Source organism: Ostrea edulis, chromosome 4 (genome assembly GCF_947568905.1).
Source record: "Ostrea edulis chromosome 4, xbOstEdul1.1, whole genome shotgun sequence".
Classification (NCBI taxonomy): Eukaryota; Metazoa; Mollusca; class Bivalvia; order Ostreida; family Ostreidae; genus Ostrea; species Ostrea edulis.
In genome coordinates, this window is record NC_079167.1 from 86,081,363 (window position 1) to 86,107,347 (window position 25,985).

Genomic DNA, 25,985 nt, shown 5'->3' on the forward strand with positions numbered 1-25,985 from the left:
CCAAACCTATATCAAATAGTTTGTTTTTTATATGGATAGCCCAATTAATCACACGATTTCCACCCTTGTCTGCTTCTTCACGTAAACTTTTGTAACATGTTTTCAAAATACAATTTTCACTTTGTAATAATTTAAACCAAAATTTAAAAATTCTAAACCAGCGAACAATGTTCATGGGCAGTCTGCCTGTTTCTATATACACCATACCATTATTTGTATTTTTCCTGACACCCAGTACAGACTTCAAATATTCCAAGTGCACTTTTTCAACATCCTTTGCACTATGGCTACCCCAAACTTCACAACTGTAATTAAGTATACTTGCAACATATGTATCAAATAAGGATAACATTGTTTCTGTGTTTAAATACATTTGGCTGACTTTAGATTTCAAGGAAAACATTGCTTTTCTGCCCTGGCTGGCCAATTGCTTTTGTGTGGTGCTAAACTTTCCATTGTAATTCATTAAAACACCCAGGTATGTGAATTTATCAACAATTTCTATAGGCTCCCCATTCAGATGCCACCTTTCATTACTGCTAATTTTACTCCCATTTCTGAAAATAACTATTTTTGTTTTTTCTACATTCACTGAAAGATCCCACTTTGTGGTATAGGTAAAAAGTGTATCCAGCATGCTCTGCAAATCATTAGCACTTTCGGAAAAAATAACCATGTCGTCTGCATACATCAAGACAAACAGATTTAATTCTTGTATTTGTACAGGGATCATTCCTTTTGTTAAGAATTCGATCTCAAAATCATTAACATATAATGAAAAAAGTATGGGTGACAATACTTCCCCCTGTAATAAACCGATATCATTTTTGAAAACCTCAGACAACATTCCTGCTGATCTGACACAAGACTTCATATTTTCATACATCACACGAATAATACCGAGTAGTTTCCCCTTTATGCCAACAGTGCTAAGTTTTCTCCATAATTTTATTCTTTCAATTGAATCGAACGCCTTTTTAAAATCTATAAAACAGCAGTACAACTTTTTTTTCTTACATAATGTCATATCAATAATTGAACTCAGGCTAAATATAGCGTAGGCCCTCTCCCAAATACAAAGGTCAAGTACAAAGGTATACATGATTATGTTCCGGATATATATTAATATATACACATTTGATGTGTTTACATCAGTAAAACTAAGCAATGCTAGATTTAGACTGAATGTCGGTGCATACAATGACATGCCCACCGACAGATGTAATTTTCATTTATTAAAGATGAATATTAAATGGAGAGAGAGAGAGAGAGAGAGAGAGAGAGAGAGAGAGAGAGAGAGAGAGAACTACTCTATGTTGGCGATTTAAGGGAATGTAAAGATATACACACGGATGCATTTTGTTAAGTTTCTAAATTTATTTGCTATACAAAATATACCATCTGAAGTTACACGCATATTACTTGACGTGTTTTGCTGTACCCAAGAAAATGATATCCCTCTTCATGCAACATTTGTATTATTTAGTATGGGCTCTATATTTTGTAAATACTGACAACAAACAGACATTTTTTATTCGTATGTACCGTAACATGTATTTTACATACACATGAAAACAGACTTATTATATGGTCCTTGGTGTACATGGATAACAAGTAATTCTATCCGACTCAATCGACGTTTTTAATCAAAGTGTTTATATTATGACAACAACAAAAATGAAAATTCAAGAGCCATTTCATTTTCCATAATTCGTTTGAATATGAGGACATCGAACAGCGCCTTCGAAAATATGATTGCGTTCTACTCAACAATTTTTGGCAAATACATGCATTATTTTCTTATAACTCTAATTAACACAAAATGTCTATGAACCCGATGAAGTTACATGTAAATGCATAATATATTTTCCATAGCATGCCAGTTTTTAATAGTCTTTGATCTCAATGAGTATTTTTTATATAAAAAGTTGAAATTACAACTTTTAGAAATATATTCTAGAAGAATCAGGGACAGGGAACTGTAAATTCTATAACATCGATGACGTCGTTTCGAAAAAGCGACCGTCGGAAGACAGCGTCAGAGTTAACAATGCAATATTGTAACGTTATTTTCTCAATATCAGCAACAAGTAAATGGTACATACTATATATGAATGAAACGAGAAAACTGTCACCTTTCTACCTGCAAAATATGGTTGGCTTTTGAAGCGCGGCCAGTTTTGGCCAATAACGTCCCTTGTTCTTTGAAACTCGAATAATTATTAAGCAACAAACAAATCAAATACTTGGAACTCCTTGTGTGTCTTCGTACGAATTAGAACGGAGAAAGGCGAGAATATCGATAGTTGAACAAAATGGCGGCATCCTTACGGCTCATAGAATTTTTAGTGAACGTATAGAGATTTTATCTCTTTTCTTTTGCCGATTTTGTTGAGGTTTTTTTTTTTCTTTTACATTTACAGTGTGCGTGTTACCTTTAGAGCCTTGCTTTGGGAACGGGCCTTGCTTCCGTCCGAGTTTTGCTCGGCATTACCAATAACCACAAAACTTACAAAAATGTGAGATTTGTCTTGTTATAAGTATATGCTATTCTGTACATGTTACATTCAGGCTTCTATAACTCTACTTGTAGATATACACACCATGACAGTTCGCTTCTTCAAGTTGTTGACAGCTGACGATGTCAAATTTTCCGTTAGTCACGGAAAGAGACGAATAATCAAAAGTAAATATTTGTATTTAGATAAAAATCGACGGATACACTGGTTGAATACATAATTGAAATTAACACTCAATAACAATGAGTGATGTTTCCGGTAAATTCGTATGTATTCGGGGATGACTTGGCGAAAAATTGTTGTATTGTTGCGTAATACATTTGGAAGCGCTATGGTATCAGTTGCGGAGCTAAGCTATGTTTGCAATACGCTGTCCTTAAAACGAATTTTAGGTGGGGAAACACGATAGTAAAAGATAGTTGCCGCTTTTAAAGCCTGAACACCTCTATCGAAATCACAGGTGCTTGTTGACAGGACTTCCGGTACCCCCCTTCTTGTATTTTTAAATGTTCAATGATATGAAATTTTTAAAAACAGTTTCTATGCGAGATTTGTGTATTCCATTGAAATATATAAACTCTGAAGTTACATATTTTATCAAAAATACGTCCGAAATACCCAAGGAATTGAACATTTAAAAATACAAGAAGGGGGGTACCGGAAGTCCTGTCCACAAGCACCTGTGATCGAAATATGTACACACTGTCATGAAAACCCATAAAGACCACAACCAAAACCGTACCAAACTCGTATACACCACAACCAAATCCCATACTAACTACCACTAAAACTTACACACCACCAACCAAATCCCGTTCTCACCATCGCCAAAAACTTACACACCACAACTAATTCCCGTACTCACTGCCACAAAAAACTTACAAACCACCAACCAAATCTTGCACACACCAACATAAAAACTTGCATACACCACCATCATAAACCGTACATACATGTATCTCCATAAAAACATCACACACCACAACACCTGCACACACCACTATAAAAACCCGCACACATCATCAAACAAAACCCATACAAACCACCATCAAAACCCGCACACACCACCATCATCAAAACCCGCTTAAATCACCATCAAAACCCGCACACATCACCATCAAAACCCGCTTAAATCACAGGGCCGTAAATTACATGGAGGCGGAGGAGGCAGCTGCCTCCTCCAACTTTTGAGCCAAAAAAAATTAAAATTTAAAGTTCATTAGAATTTATGTTGTTTCCAATAACTAAGAACATGATACCTCCCTTAAAAAGCATTCCAAATCTTTCTTTTAGAATGAGTTAGTCAAGTAACATCTTAGAAGGCCCTAGAATCAAGGATTTTGCACGAAACGTGTTCAGTGTGCACAAAATGTGCCCAGACCCCCGCCTAATTTCCTGCCTCCTCCAAATTGAAGGTTAATTTACGGCCCTGAATCACCATCAAAACCCGCACACATCACCATCAAAACCCGCACACACCAACATCAAAAACCGCACACATCACCATTAAAACCCCCACGCACCACCATCAAAACCCGCTTACAACAACATCAAAACCAGAACACATTATCATCAAAACCCGCACACATCACCATCAAAACCCGCACACACCACCATCAAAACCCGCTTAAATCACCATCAAAACCCGCACACATCACCATCAAACCCCCACACATCACTATCAAAACCCGCATACACCAACATCAAAACCCGCACACATCACCATCAAAACCCGCAAACACCAACATCAAAACCCGCACACATCACCATCAAAACCCGCACACACCAACATCAAAAACCGCACACATCACCATTAAAACCCCCACGCACCACCATCAAAACCCGCTTACAACAACATCAAAACCAGAACACATTATCATCAAAACCCGCACACATCACCATCAAAACCCGCACACACCACCATCAAAACCCGCTTAAATCACCATCAAAACCCGCACACATCACCATCAAACCCCCACACATCACTATCAAAACCCGCATACACCAACATCAAAACCCGCACACATCACCATGAAAACCCGCAAACACCAACATCCAAACCCGCACACATCATCATCAAAACTCACACACACCAACATCAAAACAGCACACATCACCATTAAAACACCCATGCACCACCATCAAAACCCGCAAACACCACCATCAAAACCCGCAAACACCAACATCAAAACCCGCACACATTACCATCAAAACCCGCAAACAACATCAAAAACCGCATATATCAACATCAAAACCCGCACACACCAACATCAAAACCCGCACGTATCAACATCAAAACCCGTATACATCACCATCAAAACCCCCACGCACCACCATCAAAAACCGCACACATCACCATCAAAACCCGCACACATCACCATCAAACCCTGCACACATCGCCATCAAAACCCGCAAACACCAACATCAAAAACCGCACACATCAACATCAAAACCCGCACACACAAACATCAAAAACCGCACACATTACCATCAAACCCTGCAAACACCAACACCAAAACCCGCACACATCGCCATCAAAACCCGCAAACACCAACATCAAAACCCGCACACATCAACATCAAAACCCGCACACACAAACATCAAAAACCGCACACATCACCATCAAAACCCGCACGCATCACTATCAAAATCAGATCACATTATCATCAAAACCCGGACGCATCACCATTGAAACCCCCACACACCTTCATCGAAACATGCACACAACACCATCAAAACCAGAACACACCAACATCAAAACACGCACACACCACTATCAAAACCCGAACACTCCACCATCAAAACACAACACCATCAAAACCCGCACACACCACTATCAAAACCCGAACACTCCACCATCAAAACACAACACCATCAAAACCTGAACACTCCACCATCAAAACCTGAACACACCAACATCAAAACCCAAACACACCAACATCAAAATCTGCATACGTCACTATCAAAACCTGCACACATCACTATCAAAAGCAGAACACATTATCATCAAAACCCGCACACATCACCATTGAAACCCCCACACACCTCCATCGAAACATGCACACAACACCATCAAAACCCGCACACACCTCCATTGGTACCTGCATACAACACAATCAAACTCCGCACACACCAACTTCAAAACCCGCACTCACCAACATCAAAAACCGCACACATCACCATCAATACCCGCACACATCACCATCAATACCCGCACACATCAACATCAAAAACCGCACACATCAACATCAAAACCCGCACACACCAACATCAAAAACCGCACACATCACCATCAAAACCCGCACGCATCACTATCAAAACCAGGACACATTATCATCAAAACCCGCACACACCAACTTCAAAACCTGCATCACAAATGTAGTTGTTCATGTCCTTGGTCATTTTAATGCGCGCTCTCTCTCTCTCTCTCTCTCTCTCTCTCTCTGTGTGTGTGTGTGTGTGTGTGTGTGTAGCCCCCCCCCCCCCCCCATCGGAGAGGGCTACATTATTACAGCTAAGTCATTTTAAGTACTACATACGTACTACATAAGTGTGTACATTTCCTTGTATTCTCCGGGTTGGACATCCGATAGTACATGCATGTGCTCTTCTGAAATGCTGATACTCTTCTTTTAATACGAACATGAAATGCAAAGGTTTTAAGACGATACATTTCTAAATTGTCTCTCTACACAAAATTACATTCTTCATCAACGATTTACCGTGTAGTTCTATGAAAATGGACAACTAAAAAGCTCGCAGATAATAGTGCTTTTGAACTATTTGTATATTTTATGATTTCATATTAACAGCACAAATGCAACAATGCGTCTTCGAAACAAGTCACAATCATTTATTTGTTTGATGCATCTATACCGTTCTGTTTTGGAGGCAACACCATCGGCCTATATGTCTATGGTGTGCATAGGCGAATCGAGGTATTGAAAAGGGGGTGGATTATACTATTAGATGTTTACGATGTAATTGTTCGTTTTCATGAAAGCTAGGTCAGTGAGTGCGTGTGTTTTAGTATTACACGTCACGTGATCAGAAATGTGTGCATTCCTAATCCTTTCATTCTATCTGTGCACAGCGGTGGATCCTGAAATTTCAGAATGGGGAGGGGGGTTAAAGACTGGGCATCTGAGTGCTGTTGTGCACCCCGAGCCCTGGCGAGGAACCTGGGAACGAACGCCCTTGCAATGATAGAGTTCTGACATAAGACGTATATATATTCTAGTGGGTTTTGAACATATATTGTAACAAAATGAATTATAAACGTAAAGGTGGTAGGGTGGGGGAGAGAATTGCTGGCGCTATAATCCTGTCAATGTGCATCATACTCCGTTGCTAAAAATTGAATTAATTATGAAAGTCACGACCTCAACTCCTGCAATCTCATGCTTTAGTTACACATTCAGGGGTTCTGTGGTGACAAAATTCTTCCGTCTATAGTCAACGTGTAGAGTACAGGTTCAAACAATAGCTCCAGGATAACGTGCCGAGTCTGCATGCACTACACCTGACCAGACCGGAGGAGTTACGTTTCTTTGATCGTCAGTTTGTCGAGGATCCATCACACTTATAATTTCCTGGATCCACCAACCAGATCTTGTTTTGTTGTAGTTTTCGGAGATAGATAGATGCAATGAATGCAGCCATGCCATACTTGGTTTTTTAGTTGAATGATTACACAAGAGAACGGTAGTAAATACATTTGCATCGCATATTCCATGGAAGCTCAAAAGACCGACATTCTCAGGGGGTGCCATTCTGTGTCATTTGAAGCTAGGTACCTTGTGTTATCATTAGTATATAGAGGTCATAACTTATTTACAGAAACACGTGCACAGCTGTCTCATAGATTCAATATCTAAAAATCCTAACATATTTTCCAACTGTACTTCTGTCAAAACATTTATTAAAGCCCCATACAACCCAACAACTCATAACTTCATTTAAACAATAAAATGCTTTCTTTGTTGTTTCATCGGGTGATGAAGGTAGCTAGCATCGCAGAAAAATTAAAAAAAAAAAAATTCTGCAATGATTGCTACCCTTTTCACCTGATGAAACAACAAAGACATTTTATTGTTTATATTTATATTTTTATGTATTGTTTTGAAATATAAACTAGACTTACAAGTACTAAAATAACCCATTCGTTATGCTAAACGGAACAGCCAATGCACCCTTTGACCTTTATGTCACTCCATATTTAGTAATGATTACACATACAATTAAGTGATACTAAAAAATCGGATCGAACTAGTTTGCAACTAGTCCCAGATTAAAGCAATTTCAATAGAAATATAAGAGAAAGATTCAGTGAATGTAATTATTCTTTGTTGGCTACGCCTCGGGAAATAATTGCTGTCTTGGGGGGGGGGGGGGGCAATAAACTTGTCATTGTCCTCATAGTCAGTAAAAGGGTGAATAATATCAACTCTTGTGTAGAAAGTTGTATACATGAACATCACTAAGTTATTGTGGAAAAGAAGAGGAGAAAGATCAAGCAGGGTTCGAACCCAGAACCTTGCATTTATATTATTTATGACTTAGCTCGATCTAACCACTGAGGTAACCAAGCCGGTATACGAAGTATAGAAATATTAAAATGTAAAATTTAAATTTATTTCAGACATCGTACAGGAATCTTCATATCAAGATAAACAAAATAGAAATAGTAAAAACGTCTGGTGTAGCCTTATTACTTATATATATACCAAACATGAATAACACCGTAGAGATTTGTTGTGTTCCGTCACCAGCCCCATGGGGATCCGGGTTAGAATAGGTCTTCAATACCCCTTGCTTGTCGTAAGAGGTGACTAAATGGGATTGTCCTTCGTATGCGATCGCAAAACCCGACGTCCCGTGTCACAGCAGGTGTGGCACGATAAAGATCCTTCCCTGCTCAAAAGCCGTAAGCGACAAGCATGGGCCTAAAATTTGCAGCCCTTCTACGGCAATGGTGACGTCTCCATGTGAGTGAACGATTCTCGAGAGGGACGTTAAACAATAAAAACCAACCAACCATCCATCATCCTATATTCTATCATTAGAAAATCTGAAATATGGCCCCACCCTAGAGAGGCCCCAGGTAGTATCCTAAATCCCTAAATAGGGGGTGGGAAATGATATTCCCAGGGGTCCCTTACCTTACATACTACTTTTTGTGGACTCTTCAAAGATTAAATCGTTATTTGCATTTCCTTCAAAATTTCGGCTTGAGCATCACTGAAGAGACATTATTTGTAGAAATGCGCATCTGGTGCATCAAAATTGGTACCGTATAAGTTTACATGATGTACAATACGCCGGTTGCGAGATACGTCCGAGTTATTTCCCTTTGGAGAAATCTCGTACATAGTAAGGCGCTAAAGAATTTGTTTACACGCGGGAGTGGGACAGATATTCATCACAGCGTAAGTGAATGTACTCAGTAAGTTTCTCATACGCTGTTTGATAACCCGAATTCGACTGATACACAAACTAAGTAAGTGATAAGTATTTAGGGAGTAATTAAATACATAGAATTCTTTTCCTATCACGTTATTTCGTCCGTCATAAGTACCATATCCAAGATATTTCTTGCAAATATGACATTGTTTGTATGTTTCCACTTCGGTAAAACATTTCTTTCGATAGTATTTCCCACATTTACATATTTAAAGAGAAGCCGCTTTTAATACATTTAATCGTCTTCCTCGTTGGCTGTATATCCACTCTGTCCCACTTAGGCATTCACAGTTCCACTAAATGCACCTCCTATACAGAAGAGTTCGTATCTCGAAACTGGCGTATTAGGAACCTCCAGGTGTGTTCAATAACCTTAAAAGGCCTATGTGACTTCGTTGTCTAGCTTTTTATCAGTTTTGTTATATTCTATCACCCCATATTCAATCATTAGAGAGGTCTGAAAAGTGTCCCAACCTACGAAGGTCGTAGGTGGTAATAAAATACACCACAGAGTCGTCCACTTCTGTTTCATACTTAAATGTTTTATTGAAAATAGATATTAATGGCAAACCAACAAACCAATTTTACGACAAACAGGATGAGTTCAGCTTATCCATCCTCAACTCCCCGTATTTATGTAGCAATATACAATTATTACCTGCATGTAGTGTATGTATCTCAACTGATACGATACGCAAGAGCTTGTTCTGCGTGTGATAATTTTTTTTTAAATCGAAGCAGGCTACCAGCGTATTATACCTGGATGAGGCATAATGAGAAATCTCTGTAATGCGTGTTACAACTATGGATACCAAGTGGTGACATAAACAACATGTGCAAGTATCCTTACCATGTGTGCGCATCTTATTGTGAACCAATGAACCATTGAACGTTCTACTTACCTTATACTGGTCGGGGTTTTTATGAAATAGACTGTCTATCTTAAATCAAAGTACATTGCTTTATTGTCAATTGTCATATGTTATGTAATTTGAGTGTGTGAGTTCTGTGTGCTAGTGAGCGTGTAGAGTGTGAGTGGTTTTGTTTGTGTCCTTTCTGTCTAAATAAAGTTATTTCTTGTTTGTGTTTCTTTTTCACGTGTCAATGTTCAGTTTGAGTTTATCTCGAGTCAAAATTGTGACAAGTATGTATTGATTTAAACGTGTTTCCCCGAGTTAGTAAATAATGTAACCTGATAAGACCAGAAAAAAAGTAAACATGGGATATAATTTGGATTTTAAAGTTGCGTGGAGATATATACAAGGATGGAATCAATGGTTCTTATGAGGAATTCAAGAGGGAATTGTATTTGACTTTATAAGGAATAACCAAGATGCAATTGCGGGATTTTATAAGAAATGATAAAGAAGGAATCAGAGGATTTTACGAGGAATCATTAAAAGGGAATCAGGGGATTTTATAGAAATGATCAAGAGGGATATCATAAGGGCAGGTTGTACAACCAAGAAGAAATCAAGGGATTTTATAAGGAACAATCAAGAAGACATCAAGGGATTTTATAAGGAACAATCAAGAAGAAAGCAAGGGATTTTATAAGGAACAATCAAGACGAAATCAAGGAATTTTATGAAGAACAATCAAGAAGAAATCAAGGGGTTTTATACGGAACAATCAAGAAGAAATCAAGGGATTTTAAACGGAACAATCAAGAAGAAATCAAGAGATTTTATAAGGAACAATCAAGAAGAGATCAAGGGATTTTATAAGGAACAATCAAGACGAAATCAAGGAATTTTATAAAGAACAATCAAGAAGAAATCAAGGGGTTTTATACGGAACAATCAAGAAGAAATCAAAGGATTTTAAACGGAACAATCAAGAAGAAATCAAGAGATTTTATAAGGAACAATCAAGAAGAAATCAAGGGATTTTATAAGGAACAATCAAGACGAAATCAAGGGATTTTATAAGGAACAATCAAGAAGAAATCAAGGGATTTTATAAGGAACAATCAAGACGAAATCAAGGGATTTTATAAGGAACAATCAAGACGAAATCAAGGAATTTTATAAAGAACAATCAAGAAGAAATCAAGGGGTTTTATAAAGAACAATCAGGAAGAAATCAAGGAATTTTATACGGAACAATCAAGAAGAAATCAAGGGATTTTATACGGAACAATCAAGAAGAAATCAAGGGGTTTTATAAGGAACAATCACGGAATCTTGTATAAAGGAATGTACAGTTATGTTAGATGATATCAGTTAAGTTTTATATCTTTTATCTAACATTCTGTGGGTATTTCTCTCAAAAGTTTCTGCCTGATTACAAGAACTAATGGACGTAATTTCTAATGTAAATTTCTAATGTAAATCTGACATCCATCAATCGTGGAACGTAAAATGTAATAAGTATGTAGGAGTACTTGCCGTTAATCATTCCAATGATGGAGAAAAACTGAAGGAAATGGATATGATTTTTGATTTATGATAAAAGGGAGACAATAATCAACGTAAAGGATGAACAGGAGTAGAATTTAATGCGTTAAGAACAAATAGCATACAAAAATGTTTACTATCGGAATAAGTTGATAGGTAAGCATTCCGTGGTGAAAAGAGAGAATCTAATCAGAAGCTAATGTATCTAACGAATTCCTTACACACCGAGCTCTTCATCAGCCATGTATAGACTTGTAGAGGTAACAATGGTGTTGAACCTCGATATTTCCCGTCAAGTAGTGACGCAGAATACGAAGCACAGTTGCCTTTGTATTCGTCAACTGACAATCTGATTAAAATCATCCCCTCGGTCCGCGCGTCTTCTTTTCTTATCATTACCTCGCGTAGCGACAATAAAAAGATGAGCGGATCGAGGAGCTGATTTCAATCAGATTGGTCAACTGGATAACAGCTGTTGTTTGTTAATCTCTTTCCCAGAACTACGTGTTTGCTGTTTTTCATTTACACATGTGTTAGGTTGTGGACCCTCTATAAAACAGAAAACTGCTAAGTATGGTCAATATAGTCATCAAAAGTCAATAACTTTTGAATTTGTCAGCAGCTTTCACAACATCTTTTTGTTCCTTTAACAAATAAAAACATGTGCATTTCAACATTCAAAACCAAGAAACTGTGTCAGTAATCAAATATATTCTTTTCTTACATTGCAGTTGATAGTCATTTGACTGTAGCGTTGAATATCTGCTTTAAAACGCGCAATTTCCTCGATTGATAAAAATGTCAGCAAATCTATAGTTGGTCAAAAGGGAAATCCCGAATGAACCTCCCAAGGTTAATATTAAGGTGAACTCACATATTGCTGAGTGGTGATGAGATTCTCGAGTTCAAAGATAACATCAATTTTTTTTAATATGTTCAGAAATACATTTTGGAAAGCAAAAGATTTTGAAAATGCATTTAATATATTTGAGTTTGTTATGATTGATTGAATATTGTTTAATGTCCCTCTCGAGAATATTTCACTGATATGGAGACGTCACCACTGCCGGTGAAGGGTTGCAAAATTTAGGCTTATGCTCGGCACTTTTGGTCTTTGAGCAGGGAGGGATCTTTATCGGTGTTTGCTGTCTCATCCGAAGGACCGCCCCATTTAGTCGCCTCTTACGACAAGCAAGGGGCACTGAGGACCTATTCTAACCCGGGTCCCCACGAGGAGGGGGGGGGGAACTGAGGACCTATTCTAGCCGGATCCCCACGGGGGGGGGGAGGGGGGAACTGAGGACCTATTCTAGCCGGATCCCCACGGGGGGGGGGATACTGAGGACCTATTCTAGCCGGATCCCCACGGGGGGGGGGGGGGGGGGGTTACTGAGGACCTATTCTAGCCGGATCCCCACGGGGGGGGGGGGGGGGGGGGGTACTGAGGACCTATTCTAGCCGGATCCCCACGGAGGAGGGGGGGGGTACTGAGGACCTATTCTAGCCGGATCCCCACCGGATGAGTTTGTTATGTATGTCTGTTCTTATCCTGTTGAATCGGTACTCTCAACTTTATTTTCGCTCCTGCTCTGTTGTACTTATTCGTTTTCCTTTCACTATTTTTATTTGATTTCAATTATCTCTCTTTTGTATCCCCCCCCCCCACACACACACACATTTCTAATTTGTTAGCTTATTATTCATTTGAAGAAAGCATACTCCTTATTTATCATTATACTTGAATTATATACTATCCTGACCTTTTACTTCATATCTATGGTTTGTTTTCTTTTGTACATCATTATGTGGATTTTATCTTGTACCTTAAAAGAGAAGGCTTATATAGGCGTTGCCTGCTGCCTAATCCTTATTATGTTATTCATAATAAAATACTGTTTAAATTAACTCACTTCGAGATCTTCTGGACGAATCCGAGAACATCAAAACTCCTGGTCCCTGTGGTACGATGGTTAGTTTATGTGACAGTTAATTTGTCATTAATTGGTTGACGTTGATTGTCAATTAAACTTCACTAACATTTGTGTAAGGGCCCCTGACCAAATAATATACAAATTCGACTAACATTTGTGTAACTGGTCCCTGATTTAATAATATACAAATTTAACAAACATTTGTGTAAGAGTTTCTCATCTAATAATGTAAAAATAATCGTACATATGCAATAAAACAACACACCAATATAACATTCATATTAGCTGCAGAACTTTAGCTCTCTGAGAAAATATTCGGACAGATCAGAGAGCTACAGATCCACCCCTCATACAAACCTTCGATTTACGGCGCAAAAAGAACTGCGCACGGTTGAGGTCCGATATCGTTATATTTTTGTGTTGTCGTCTCATAAATTCAATATCAAAGAATTCCTAACATATTTCCCTACTATACCTGTGTCCAAACATACCTTCAAACATTCATTTTAGCCCCTGTACGACCCGATCACTCGCAGTTTTTCATGATTTTGTTCGTTGACGTAGCCATGATATGTACATATAGCCAGTCATTTTGAATCCCGGTTCATTTCCATACTTGCACAATAGCGTCTAGATCTGAACTAATATCCCCACAAATATTCTAGTTATTTATTTTAGATAATATATCATCCCAGTTTGGTTAAATAATAGATATTCAAATAGATCAACTCCAAGCAATGCAACTTTCATTAGTCTGATACGGTACCCATCCCTACCACGAGTGTTAGGGACCACAACAGGCTTTAAACTGCGAGTTGTTCGGGTCGTGTGGTGCTTTAATGAATATCTGAAGGTATGTTTAGACACAAGTATAGTAGGAAAATATGTTAAGAATTTTTTTGATATTGAATTTATAAATTTTTGAAATCTTGTGAATTCAATCAGGGTTTATTTTGTGTGTGTTGGGGTGTGTGGATAATTTTTGTTGTTTCCATGACATAGTCATACCGTACTTTCAGTTCTGATGTCCTGTGATGACTTTCACATTACATAGATAATTTATTGTATATGCAACTGTTTACACAAAGTGTGCTCTAAATAATGCCAATTTAGTATTACACATCTGTTGTCTTGATATTATCCGATTTATTTAACTTATCAGGGGGAGTAACCGTGAGAGATTCACAAGGACGATATTACCCCCTTTTCGGTTATGCCTGCATTAAATGCAATTTAGATAAGGCTAAGTCTTACATTTGATTAGATATTTTCTAAATGTATTTTGTATTCCCTAATTTTTTTTGGATTTTTTTTTTAAATGTACATGAGACAAAAATAACCAGAGGCTAGAGGTAAAAGAAGGGTAACTCAACTTAGAGTAATCTTAGTCACTTCTATTTTCGGTCTCTTTTGGATCATAGCTGAGTTCACTTGACTCTAGTCTTCCATGCCACTTTAATTGCATAGGGTATCAAGGTTACCCTGCGTGGTACTCGCTGCCAAGTACGAAGTTCATTGTCATGGAAATGCTTCACAGAGCTAATACAATTCGATTAAAGAAACTACAAGGAAGAAGTCAATAGCAAGTTGATAACGATTTAATCTACAATATCCAACACGTCAACATTACCATAAAACACGTAACGGAATAAAACGCACAGAGGATGGAACGTCGTGGAGTATTATCGTCATGAAAATAAATAAGAGGTTCCGAATAAATTATCTGAGAGTACCCGAACGGCATGTCCTCTCTGGTAACAAATATAAATAAATCACAGACCTTGCATCACAGAGCATGCGCGCCTCAAGGTTACCCTGCGTAGTAGCTAAACACGAAGTTCATTGTCATGGAAATGCTTCATAGAGCTAAATATTCAAAACCATTGTAAAAATTTCTCCTGAATAGAGGAAAATTATCGTAGCTCTTCGCTCTGTGACGATAAGACCGTCTTTTCTGACGATACACTGATGTTTGAGGTTAGATCACTTGTGATGTCAGGCATAGGTTTATCTGCTGCCAAAAAGCTTGTATCTGAAGCACTATCATCTAATACACCCTCTGTTGATAAAAGAGTCTTATCTGACGTCACTTTGACGTCATCATTTGGGTTTTCTGTTGTCACTGGTGGTTCTTGGATTTCATCGTCGTCCTGATCATCAGTTTGTTTAGCATTTTCTATTTCTTCATTTTCTTTTTCTTTAGCCTCTTTATCTGCCAATTCTCGCCATTTCTTCAAGTTGGCACTAAATGCAAATATTGAACATATAGAACAATTACTAATAGGTTAATGCATAAAATCTTAAAATTTGAAGTATTTCATACACAAAATTAAAGCCTATTCGGAATATGAAGTCTAGTCATATACACACTTCTAACCCTAATACAGCTGCATCATTGTTAAGAATGGCCGTCAAAACAAGGAATGATTGTTTTCGAAGTATGAGGTTTATCGCTTTTGTAAAATGTTGTTACAGAGCGTTACTTACACTGCTCCGTCAACCATTGGTTTGGTTTCTGGCAGAATTTGGGCCATCACCTCATAACACGGAAGGCAAATACCCACCAAGAAACCCACCTACAATGAACGAGGTTCAAAGGTTAACGTTCCAAAAGAGCTTTATACTATAGCGGAAAATTTTCTCTCATACGCAATGGAAAACGATTTGATTCCGTTTTAGATTTGCCAAAAACTATGTATGATTACTTTACGTTAGGATATTGAGTAATAACATTCACCGAATTTTGAATTTGTCCAATTATAATTAGTATGAGGCCGAAAAGGGTCATTAGAATACAGGATTATATTGTATTCAGAAGAACAGATGAACTGAAGAAAAGCATACAAATTGTTCAATAAAAAGCATAACAATGAAACTTACAAAATTGTAGATTGTGTTAGATACATGTAGAATTCATAACTTATTCAATATACACCAGTATGCACACATCATTGGACATTGTCGCATGAAGCACAATTCATGGTCTTTTCCATGGAAACAGAGCACACAGTGATTATTCAATATGAAAACTGGACATAGCAAGATTCGTTCATAATTCAATGGAAAAGAACTGATTGATACACCGACTTATATCTCCACCACACAGGAATTCCGTTTTCTCATTACATTACCTCTAGATGGGGTAACTCATTCTTTTTCTGCCTGTCCATCATTGGCATTGGGGTAAGTCCCTGTGACCTCTCTTCGTCCCCCTAAGGAAGGTTAGTATCGTTAGTCAGGAATGTGAACAAAGTGGTGCGGATTGCCGCCAAAAACATACACTTCTTGTGTGAAGGAAGGGAGAACGAAAGTCGGGTTAATCTATTTTCGTTCATATTTACTAATAACATAAGCAGACAAAACGTTGGAAATATGAGTCTTTGAATCAAATTCTGATTTCACATCGATCTTTGACAATATAAAGTCCTCCGGGAAAAGTGTAAATCTTCCCAGCCATTAATATTGCCATCGTATAAAAATACGAACGATTTATCTATCTCAAGTTTCTTCTTCTCCGATTATACGAAAAAGTGAAGATAACAACAGTGATCAATCTGATAAATCCTATTAAGAATACGAAAGATAGAGAAGAAAAACAAAAATCATTGGAAGCATCAATCTCTACCCAGAGTTATTTTTGCTTGCTCTCACTAACACAACCGTCCATGTCTCGGGTTTCACAATATTCTTGTAGAAACAACTTTACAGGATCCAATAAAGGTTCTACCAAGCGTTTATCTTTACTTCTCACGTAAATGGTAACTGCTGTGAATTTTGCAAAATTCCCCCAACAGTGTTTAGTAAATTTAAAATTACAAATCTTTTCAGAAACTGCAGCATCAAATCACACATGTCAACACTTTACACCACATTTCCGCGCGATAAATAAACGTAACACTAGGCCTTTTGACATCATTAACAGCTGTTGCTTCGTTAAAATTAAACCTAGGAAATATTCAAACGTTTTGATCTGTCATTAAAAAAAATTACTTTGTTGAACACCACATCGATTCTTCGCAAGTTATTGAAATGATGCAGGAGTTCCCTATTGGTACTATCTATGTTGTCTTTGGTGATCAGGTTTTCAAACAATGTGTTGAAATTTCTATGTGCTCCTGTATTAGCAGACCTGTTTTGTATAATTTTGAGGTGAAATTTATTTAAAACTGTCTTCATGAGAAAAACCTTCCTTGTTGTGGCCTTAAACTTGTCATTTAGATATAACTACGTTTCATCTATTATGAATACTCATTTCCATTCATATGTCGACTTGAAATATCCCAGGGAACCCGTCATAAAACATCACAGATTCTTCCATATATACTTCTTACTTTTTTTCATATGCTTTGCCTTACTCTCAATTTTGCATTGTTGATAGGATTTACAAAATTGATCACTCTTCGTTATCTTCACTTTTCTTTTTACCTTTATACCCACTGAACAATGTTTTTGTATAACAACTGTCCAGTGAAGATTATAGAACGATGAAGTGAAATAATATCATCTAAGAATGAAAATGTGATCCTGAATTGAGATGTTGACAGGGTACGAACGGTAACTGATGAAATTGAATATATAAGTGTCAATGAGGTAATAAAATCTTCTATATGATAATGTGGTATTTTTGTAACACAATATCCAGATGAACACCTGCGGGTATCTCATTTAGATTCTCAAAAATGAACGGTTCCTTGCCATCTTAAGATTAATGATCACTACATAATTCTCTGTTCATTTCAATGGCGGGATATTTAGAAAATCCGAGAATAATGTATGAGGGTACAGCTGTGCTGATCACGTGCAGAGTGTTAAAACGTGTTATTCACCCTGGGTGTCACGTGTACCTGAGATTCGGGAAGTTCGCTTATTTTCTCGCGATCCATGATCGGATTCTGAACATAGCCTAAACTGAGTCTCTCTTGGTCCCCCTTCAACGTAAGCATCACATCATTTCATATTTACACTCAATTGCATTTTTAACATGAAACGTTTAAAACACAATTGTAAGAAAAAGATTGAAGTTAATAACATTTTATACCTATATAATCACGTTATGAACGAGATTACTTGGCTGTTGTTATTACCTGTTGCCAAAACTCCTCCATGATGACGTCAACGAGTTGTACCTGTAGTTTCCATGGTTTGTACATAGAGCACAAATCGGCCGCCGTCATGCTGTTGGCCATAACAAGACGCCTGCAATCACAACATCAATTACAACAATTATACGACAACACAGTAACTCACGTTGTCTTACCCATGTTAACTCGCACCATAGGTAATTCGTGTTTCTTTATTTATCCATTGGTCTAAAGGTTCCTGGGTACAAACTACTTACAAATATGTAAACACAGCAAGCTAAAAGTACCGGAAAGGAAAGCATCTCATAATTATCCTCTACAAACCAAAACTCTCTCCATAATAAGAATACCAACCCTCAATCCTCGGATGTTTATACCAAAGGCTTTGTGATCCAAAGTAAATTTACGTAAAAGATATAGATAGTTAGGCGTCACGTGATCGTCCGAATTTAAGAACGAAGGTATTTCCAATTCAAAGAAATATCATAAGAGTGTGAACTTATTGTCGGGATGAGATATCATAAGATTGAAAAATAACAGAGAGAATTGTCGTAGTAGGGGTATATTTAAAATGAAAGTTGTAATGTTACATGTAATTGCGGATTGCTGTATGTAGCAAAGAAATGCAAATATATGACTTCTAAAAGCCATGTTACTCTATAAAGTTCTTTCCAGATTTTGTTTTTGCTAGTGCTTGGAAAAACATTCAAAATAATGGTGATATGTCTGAAATAATTATTGCCAAGTAGTAAAAGGACCATATGTTTGTATGAGTTTTGTGGGAAATGAATTGGTACTTCTTTCCTTGTTCCAGTTTGCCTTATCTGTGTTATCCCGTTAATAGCTCATTCAGTTGATGTTTCATACCATTTTATACCGTATCTTTTGAATTTCACGTTTAAAAGTTCCAGTGTCCAGCATACTATAATCAGCTCCGTTTACATGACCAAGATATAGGGCTTATGGCGGGTGTGACCGGTCGACAGGGGATGCTTACTCCTTCTAGGCACATGATCCCATCTCTGGTGTACCCAGGGGTCCATGTTTGCCCAACTCTCTATTTTGTATTGCTTATAGGAGATATGATATTGATCACTGTTCGTTATCTTCACCTTTCATCATGAGGTGGGGAAGATTAGCAATATCTCAATACCTTCCATTCTGAACACGTCAGTGCTTCCCTCCTTTCAAAAGCAATGTATACTTAATGTTGAGTCTAATATGTTTTGTATTACAAACTGTGTGCGCAAACCTCGAATAAAGCAATGATTTCTCATCAGCATAATGATTCCAGATTTTAGGAAGTAGTTCTTATCAATGTCCCAAACAACGTCATCAAGGTAATACTTTTCTACAAATGATTTTCTTGATGTCCATACATGTTCAATGAATATCTAAAAATCTGGCAAGGATTTATTTCACTAATTTAAATTTGGGGGCTAATTCAAAACCTTTTTGAATTCATGATTAGGACATATATCACCTTTGTGAATGTAACAAAAGACTAGCCATTGATCTCCCTTTTCAAATTCAGAGAACAATGATGGATTGCACCAACTTGTTCCTCCTATGTAATATTGTGGAATGTGTACAGGAGCAGAATACAAAAATATATTACAACAACGAAGTAAGCATCTATTCCACAACTGCTAGCTGTATAAGGACATGCAAGAGTCGGAAACAGCTCCATAAGCATGCATATAATACCTCTTTATAGAACTCATCGAAAATCGACTTCACAAGGTCGAGCTGAATATCCCACGGTTTTGCGCTTGCGCATAGATCGCACCCCGTAATAATAACAGCTTGAAGAAGCATTCTGGGAAATCAAGAAATTCACTATAAATTTGGTTTATTAGTTTTGCCGCGGTTTCGAAAGCGTTTATTTGTCTAAATCACATCGGAGTAGCGGTCGTTTTCGCTATATCACGAATTGTAAATTTCAATCCACAAGATAGGGGGAAATATCGATTTTGAAATGTCCCAACGATCCAAAATCTTTAGATTTCTATTTCATTGGTAGGGATCTTGATGCACGAAGATTGAAAAAAAAATTATTTTCTGAATAAAAATACCACATCTCTTTCACTTACCTGTGTTCAGCGCTTTGCCAAGAAAATTCTTTTTTGTCGGCAATGTCCTGTAGACGAGATCTATTACTAAAGAACAGTGCCAAGTCTGTAGCCAGGATACAATGTCGAATATCACTCAGAATCTATATAAATGATTAAATTCCACAATTTAAAGAACATATCTCATCCTTACATTGTTCAGAAGCATCATGATCTGTAAGACCAATCATTACATTTTTACCTGCTTGTATTCTGCTGAGGTTAGGTGTTTGAAAATATTGTGACCTTCATTCTGTAACAAAAATGTATGTCTACATTATAATATATATTTTCTTCATGAATTTACTTCCTCGTCGTCTGCATATCATGCCTAGTAGTTTATTTGTTGAATATAAAATATGTGTTGGCAATATTACATTGTCCCTAACTATAGTTTAAATGCGGAACATTTAATATATGTATTGATAATGGTGGATATATTGGTGCCTTGATCAGGATACCTGTAAAATGGTGACGGTGTGGTTGAAATGATGGTGTTCCATGGTAGATGTCGAGTAAATGGCAGCCAGAGGGGAAGCACTCTTGACCATGAAAGCATTCGTCTTTCCCCTGTGGTCTAAGTCATGGCAGAGACAAGCAACAAACAAAGCCAAACACTGAAACGTAAGAAGTACAACTCTACCCAATACAAATACGGATTTAACCGTTCATCGATTGAAAATTACTTTAAACAAACTTAAAAGAAAATCGCACAATGGGAATATTCACAAAATGAACAGAAAACAAGAGTTCCGCAATCGGTACATAATACGCCCGTGAAAATGCTTACATTGAATGTTTTTCATAAGCCATAATTTGTATAAATTTGCTTCAGGTAGTATCAGGCTGTCACATACTTTCTTTGCATGATATGAATAAAGGGTCTTAGCCTAAAACTGTGACAGGAGGCAGTTAGACAAACCAAGAGTTGTTCTGTGTGTAAAATATTTCCTCAAATTTGACTATGTTCAACAACCTCTCAATATTCAAAACGTCAAAGAAAATTGAAAATTTTTGAGAATCGAGATCCTTGCACTATGCACATCTTCAAGCTATTTACAAATACCATAGCTTCTAAACTGTGAGAGGAATTATAAGGACATATCATGCTTTTACATTGTATGTAATATAATCTTTCCTAAAATGGACTAAGTTCAACTACCTGTAATTTTCTCACTAATTAAAGAAAATCCAAATCCTTACAACTTGCACATCTTCCATACCCATACAAATACTACGTTAAATAAAAAGGTCCTCACTTTGGTGGACACTGTTGAAGGAAAAATAAAAAGACAAATCAAGTACTCTCTATGCAATAATTCCTCAAAACTGAGTTCAATAACCTGTAATTATCTCAAAAATTGAAGAATATTAAAATCCTTGCACACCTTCAATACCCATATAAACATTTTGTACAATAAGAAGGTTTTCACTTGAAAACTGTGGGAGGAGTTCACCGAACAAAGCATGAACTCTCTTTGTAATATTTCCATTGAACGAATTAAGTTCAACAACCTGTATTTTTCTCAAAAAAATTAGGAAAATCAAAATCCTTGCCACATGCACATCTTCAATATCAATACAAACACTCTGTGAAACAAGATGGTCCTCACTTGAAAAGTATGGGAGGAGTTAGCCGGACAAATTACGTACCCTCCATATAACAATTATTTTTTAATAAAGGGGCACAACTCCTACAAGAGAAGTCAAAATGGATCAAAATTGCAATATGATCTAGAATGATCCACAAAAAAGCTACATAGCAAGTTTCAGCTTGATATGTGACAGAGAAATGAAATTAGAAACAGAAAACCCCGAACGGACGGACGGACGGACGGACAGAAATCGATGTACCATTATACGTCTCGTCTAAAGACGGGCATATAAAATTATAAGTAAATGGCACTCCTATGAAATGTAGATTGGAGGATCCCTCGTTGACGTTCTTTCCTCTGTCTCTCCTATCATTTAAAATAAGTAAAACATTCACAATTCCCTATGACGTCACAATAACTACATCCCATTTGTAATTTGGGATCGATAATGCTGATTTAACTTCTATGTTAATGTGATTTCGCATTTTGCTTGATGTTTAAGTCCTATTTCGTATAGTTTTATCTTATATATATAATATGTCTTACGGCGTGACCGTGTTTGAGGGCAAAGCAAAAGGTATTGGCATTAGTATCTATATCCAGAACAGGACAAAAAACAACCCGAAGTTAGCACGAGGACAGAGCTTTATCAAAGCATTCTAATTTTGGACATTTGATCCGCCTATATATTGAACGCGGGAAATATAACGCAATACGCAACTTCCGAGATAGCAGCTCTTCTGTGATGGAGGTACGCTCAGTGTTCTGTTGAACGCTTGGGTGGGTACAGGATGTATACATATATTATAGACTAGCTATATAATAACAGATAAAAGTAATGAGAGTGTAAATTTTGTTTATACCAGCCGTTGGTATACATTAAACTAACCATATCAAGAATAATATTTGTTTGAATTAGGCCATTAAATTAAATGTGAAATAATTTTTTATTTCCTTTTCTGCATGAGTGACATTTTAATCAAAGAAAGATGGTGATTATCGATTTTTGTTTGAGCTATTTTATTATCAAATACTAATAAACTTACTAATATTGTGTGTCCCTGCAGTTTGGGTGGTTGCATGGTGTCTGATAATCGGCCTTTAAGCAATATATGAAGGCAGCGATAAGCATTTGTACCTACCGCGTGTGAATGATAGTATGTTTTGTGTTTCACTGTGCGTAAGAGTTCCAAAAAGGGAAAGAACTATTGGGCAACTCGGAAATTGCGTATTGATGTAAACAGTGCATTGTGACGTCATATTCAACGTCGGTACTTTGCAAATTTGCAAAAATAGGAGACATGGCACAAGATGGTTAATCGAGGAGTAATTATATATGATTAGAAAATAAGATTTACATGCTTTTACGGATTTTATGTAACATCTCAGAACGACGTGAAATAGGGTAGACGAGATTCAAAATGGAGAAATACATGTCCACGCGCTAATATTCGAATCGACGCCGTTGGGACCAAAATTTTCAAGTTCCATAGGTATGGTTTAATTTTTCATTAGTTTTCCATATTTTCCTTTTAAACATGTATATATGTGTTACCTATAGGGAGAGCTCCGCTCTCACGGCCCTCTTCGTCCTCTATTACGTCACGAAATGTTTACGTTTGACGTTATATTTAGCGTTATTACATGTATACTATCACTGCCTTAAACCGCAGTGTCTTAGCCAATCAAAATACAAATTACAGAACAATTGCAATAAAATTCGCGTTCAGAGGCTGTTTTCTGCATGGCAAAGATTCCAAGCAACGAAACTCTAAAAGTAGAAGAGGTGTTGTTTACACATCCGTGACTGCCACCTCAGTGACCGGTTGATTCCTTTTCGTCTGACTCGGATTTCCTACACAAAAAGCATGAAATCAGTGACTCACCTCAATCGGTGTGAAGTGATGCTGTGAGGTTTTGATGACGGCGAACATAGCGTGAGCCACAGAGAAAGCGTGCGCCCAGTTGTGATAAGGAACGTTCCTGTAGTTTTTGCGTACTGTCAATGTGAATCTGATCATGTCGTCCAAGTCAAACCTTCTGAACAAAAAAAATCCGTTAGAACCAGCTAAGTAAGAACCAGTTAAGAAAGAACCAGCGAAGTATTGAACGGTGATAATCATAATGTTTTACGTTACATGGCATTTGCCTTGATATATAATTACATTGTATATGATGTTCTTGCTATGGTGACGAAATCCCAAGACATTTAATGTACAACTTGATTAACGCGTTCGAGGATAAATATGCCGAATCCCAAGTGGTTGGAATTCATAAGCCATACTAATCGGGGACACTCACATGAATCATCCAATAGACCATCATTTACAGATTTCAAAAGAGTGCAGATTTCATAATTAACCTTGTCTTAAAAAATTCTCATATTCTTATTTCAAAAATAAATTTAAAAACATAAATACAGAACAGAAAACAAAGATTCTATATGAGATTTTAACAACAACTTATTAGAATTATTTGTAATTAAAAATCCTAAGCATTTTAGAATTTCCTATGGGAAGAATAAAGTTCTCTTAAGATATCAATTAAATTTCATTAATTCCGATGATTTTCCTTTTTAGATTTTTGAGAGATAAAAATTGAATAGGATGATATTGTAAATTACATTTTCTTAAATGGATACATATTCTTTGAAACCTTTCACCTATCAGGTGAATTTCACATGAGACAAAGTGAGTTTGTAGACGATGGTCTATTAGATGATATTCCACACTTCCTCGGGTATCAGAGGACGGGTGGGAAAGTATTCACACTTGGAATTTAGAAGATTTCTCCCCGAATTCAATGCTTCAATACATATACATGAGTCTGAAATGTAAATACTGACAAGTTTGGTCTAGAGTTCGCAATTCATTTTTTTTTTTAAATCTATAAATGACTAGATAGAGAAAATATTAAAAACAATCCAGTTGAAAATATAATGTATAAAATGAAATTGGAAATAAGATCAGAAAGTTTGAATTATCAAGATATAGATTCTTAAGTCGCACAGTATTGAATTAATATTTGGAGGCAAAACAGTCAATTCATTTGCAAGCAAGTTAAGAGAAATGAAAACTGTACAAGGAAAATATACATTCGAAACTTTCATATTACATATAGACACTCAAATGCGATTTCCAAACGAAGACAAGGCGTAGATGTATATGCAAATAAATACACTGTTCTGTCATTATTTAAAAGATGTTTCACAAGTTAAAAGTAAATTGCAATAAAAGATATACATAAACATATTAGAAAATAAATTTGTCAGATTACATTCATCATAAGCACAAATTGTATGAGGTTTGAACCACAAAACGTATATATGTAGTATACACATCAAAAGAAATTCAACAAAGATTGTCTCTCCTTGAGACAGAAAAAGTGTCATCTATATTTTTTCACAGGAAATATGTTCAAAGCGATAATAAATGTTATAGTGATTCAGGAATGTTGGAGTATATCGTTCTAGCTTTCTATTTTTGGTAATACACAGGAGAACATTACTTCGTTTTTTAACTCTTTTTGTCATATTTACCAATTCAAACACCGCAACCCAGGGACGACTTGCAGCGCATGCTTTCACAATTGACATACACATTATATGCTATTCTCAGGCACAAATCAATAATAAATAAATCAAACTTTCTACATTGATCATTTATGAAAATCTTATACCGTTAACATCGATCAACTTTTCAGAGTTTGACAATGAAATCTCACGAATGAATGGAAGACGTTTTTGTTCTATTTACTGTTATTTCGCAAATTGATTATAAGATTTATACCACCAGAGAATATACAATATCATAATTCGATTATAAAGTTTACAGTTCATTGTGAAAACATTGTTGTCAGTTATAATTTCATCTATTTTATTTACGTTT

General features: G+C 36.7%; 1 protein-coding gene across 19 annotated transcripts in view; it reads right to left on the minus strand.

The window, feature by feature from the left end:
• Positions 1–14,893: 14,893 nt before the first annotated feature.
• The window catches only part of LOC125669459 (probable 3',5'-cyclic phosphodiesterase pde-5), a 56,806-nt gene continuing 45,714 nt past the window's right edge, over positions 14,894–25,985 (minus strand). For 15 of the 19 annotated variants that reach the window (XM_056164077.1, XM_056164078.1, XM_048903961.2 and 12 more), the window contains 8 exons: positions 23,985–24,138; positions 20,965–21,120; positions 20,706–20,756; positions 20,486–20,607; positions 18,396–18,507; positions 16,443–16,523; positions 15,799–15,887; positions 14,894–15,555 (listed from right to left, as the gene is read on the minus strand). In XM_056164077.1, coding sequence (XP_056020052.1) covers positions 15,225–15,555; positions 15,799–15,887; positions 16,443–16,523; positions 18,396–18,507; positions 20,486–20,607; positions 20,706–20,756; positions 20,965–21,120; positions 23,985–24,138 — 1,096 coding nt within the window. In that variant the 3' untranslated portion in view covers positions 14,894–15,224. The remainder of the gene's footprint in view (positions 15,556–15,798; positions 15,888–16,442; positions 16,524–18,395; positions 18,508–20,485; positions 20,608–20,705; positions 20,757–20,964; positions 21,121–23,984; positions 24,139–25,985) is intronic. The other 4 variants (XM_048903959.2, XM_048903957.2, XM_056164083.1 and 1 more) reach the window with 2 other exon arrangements.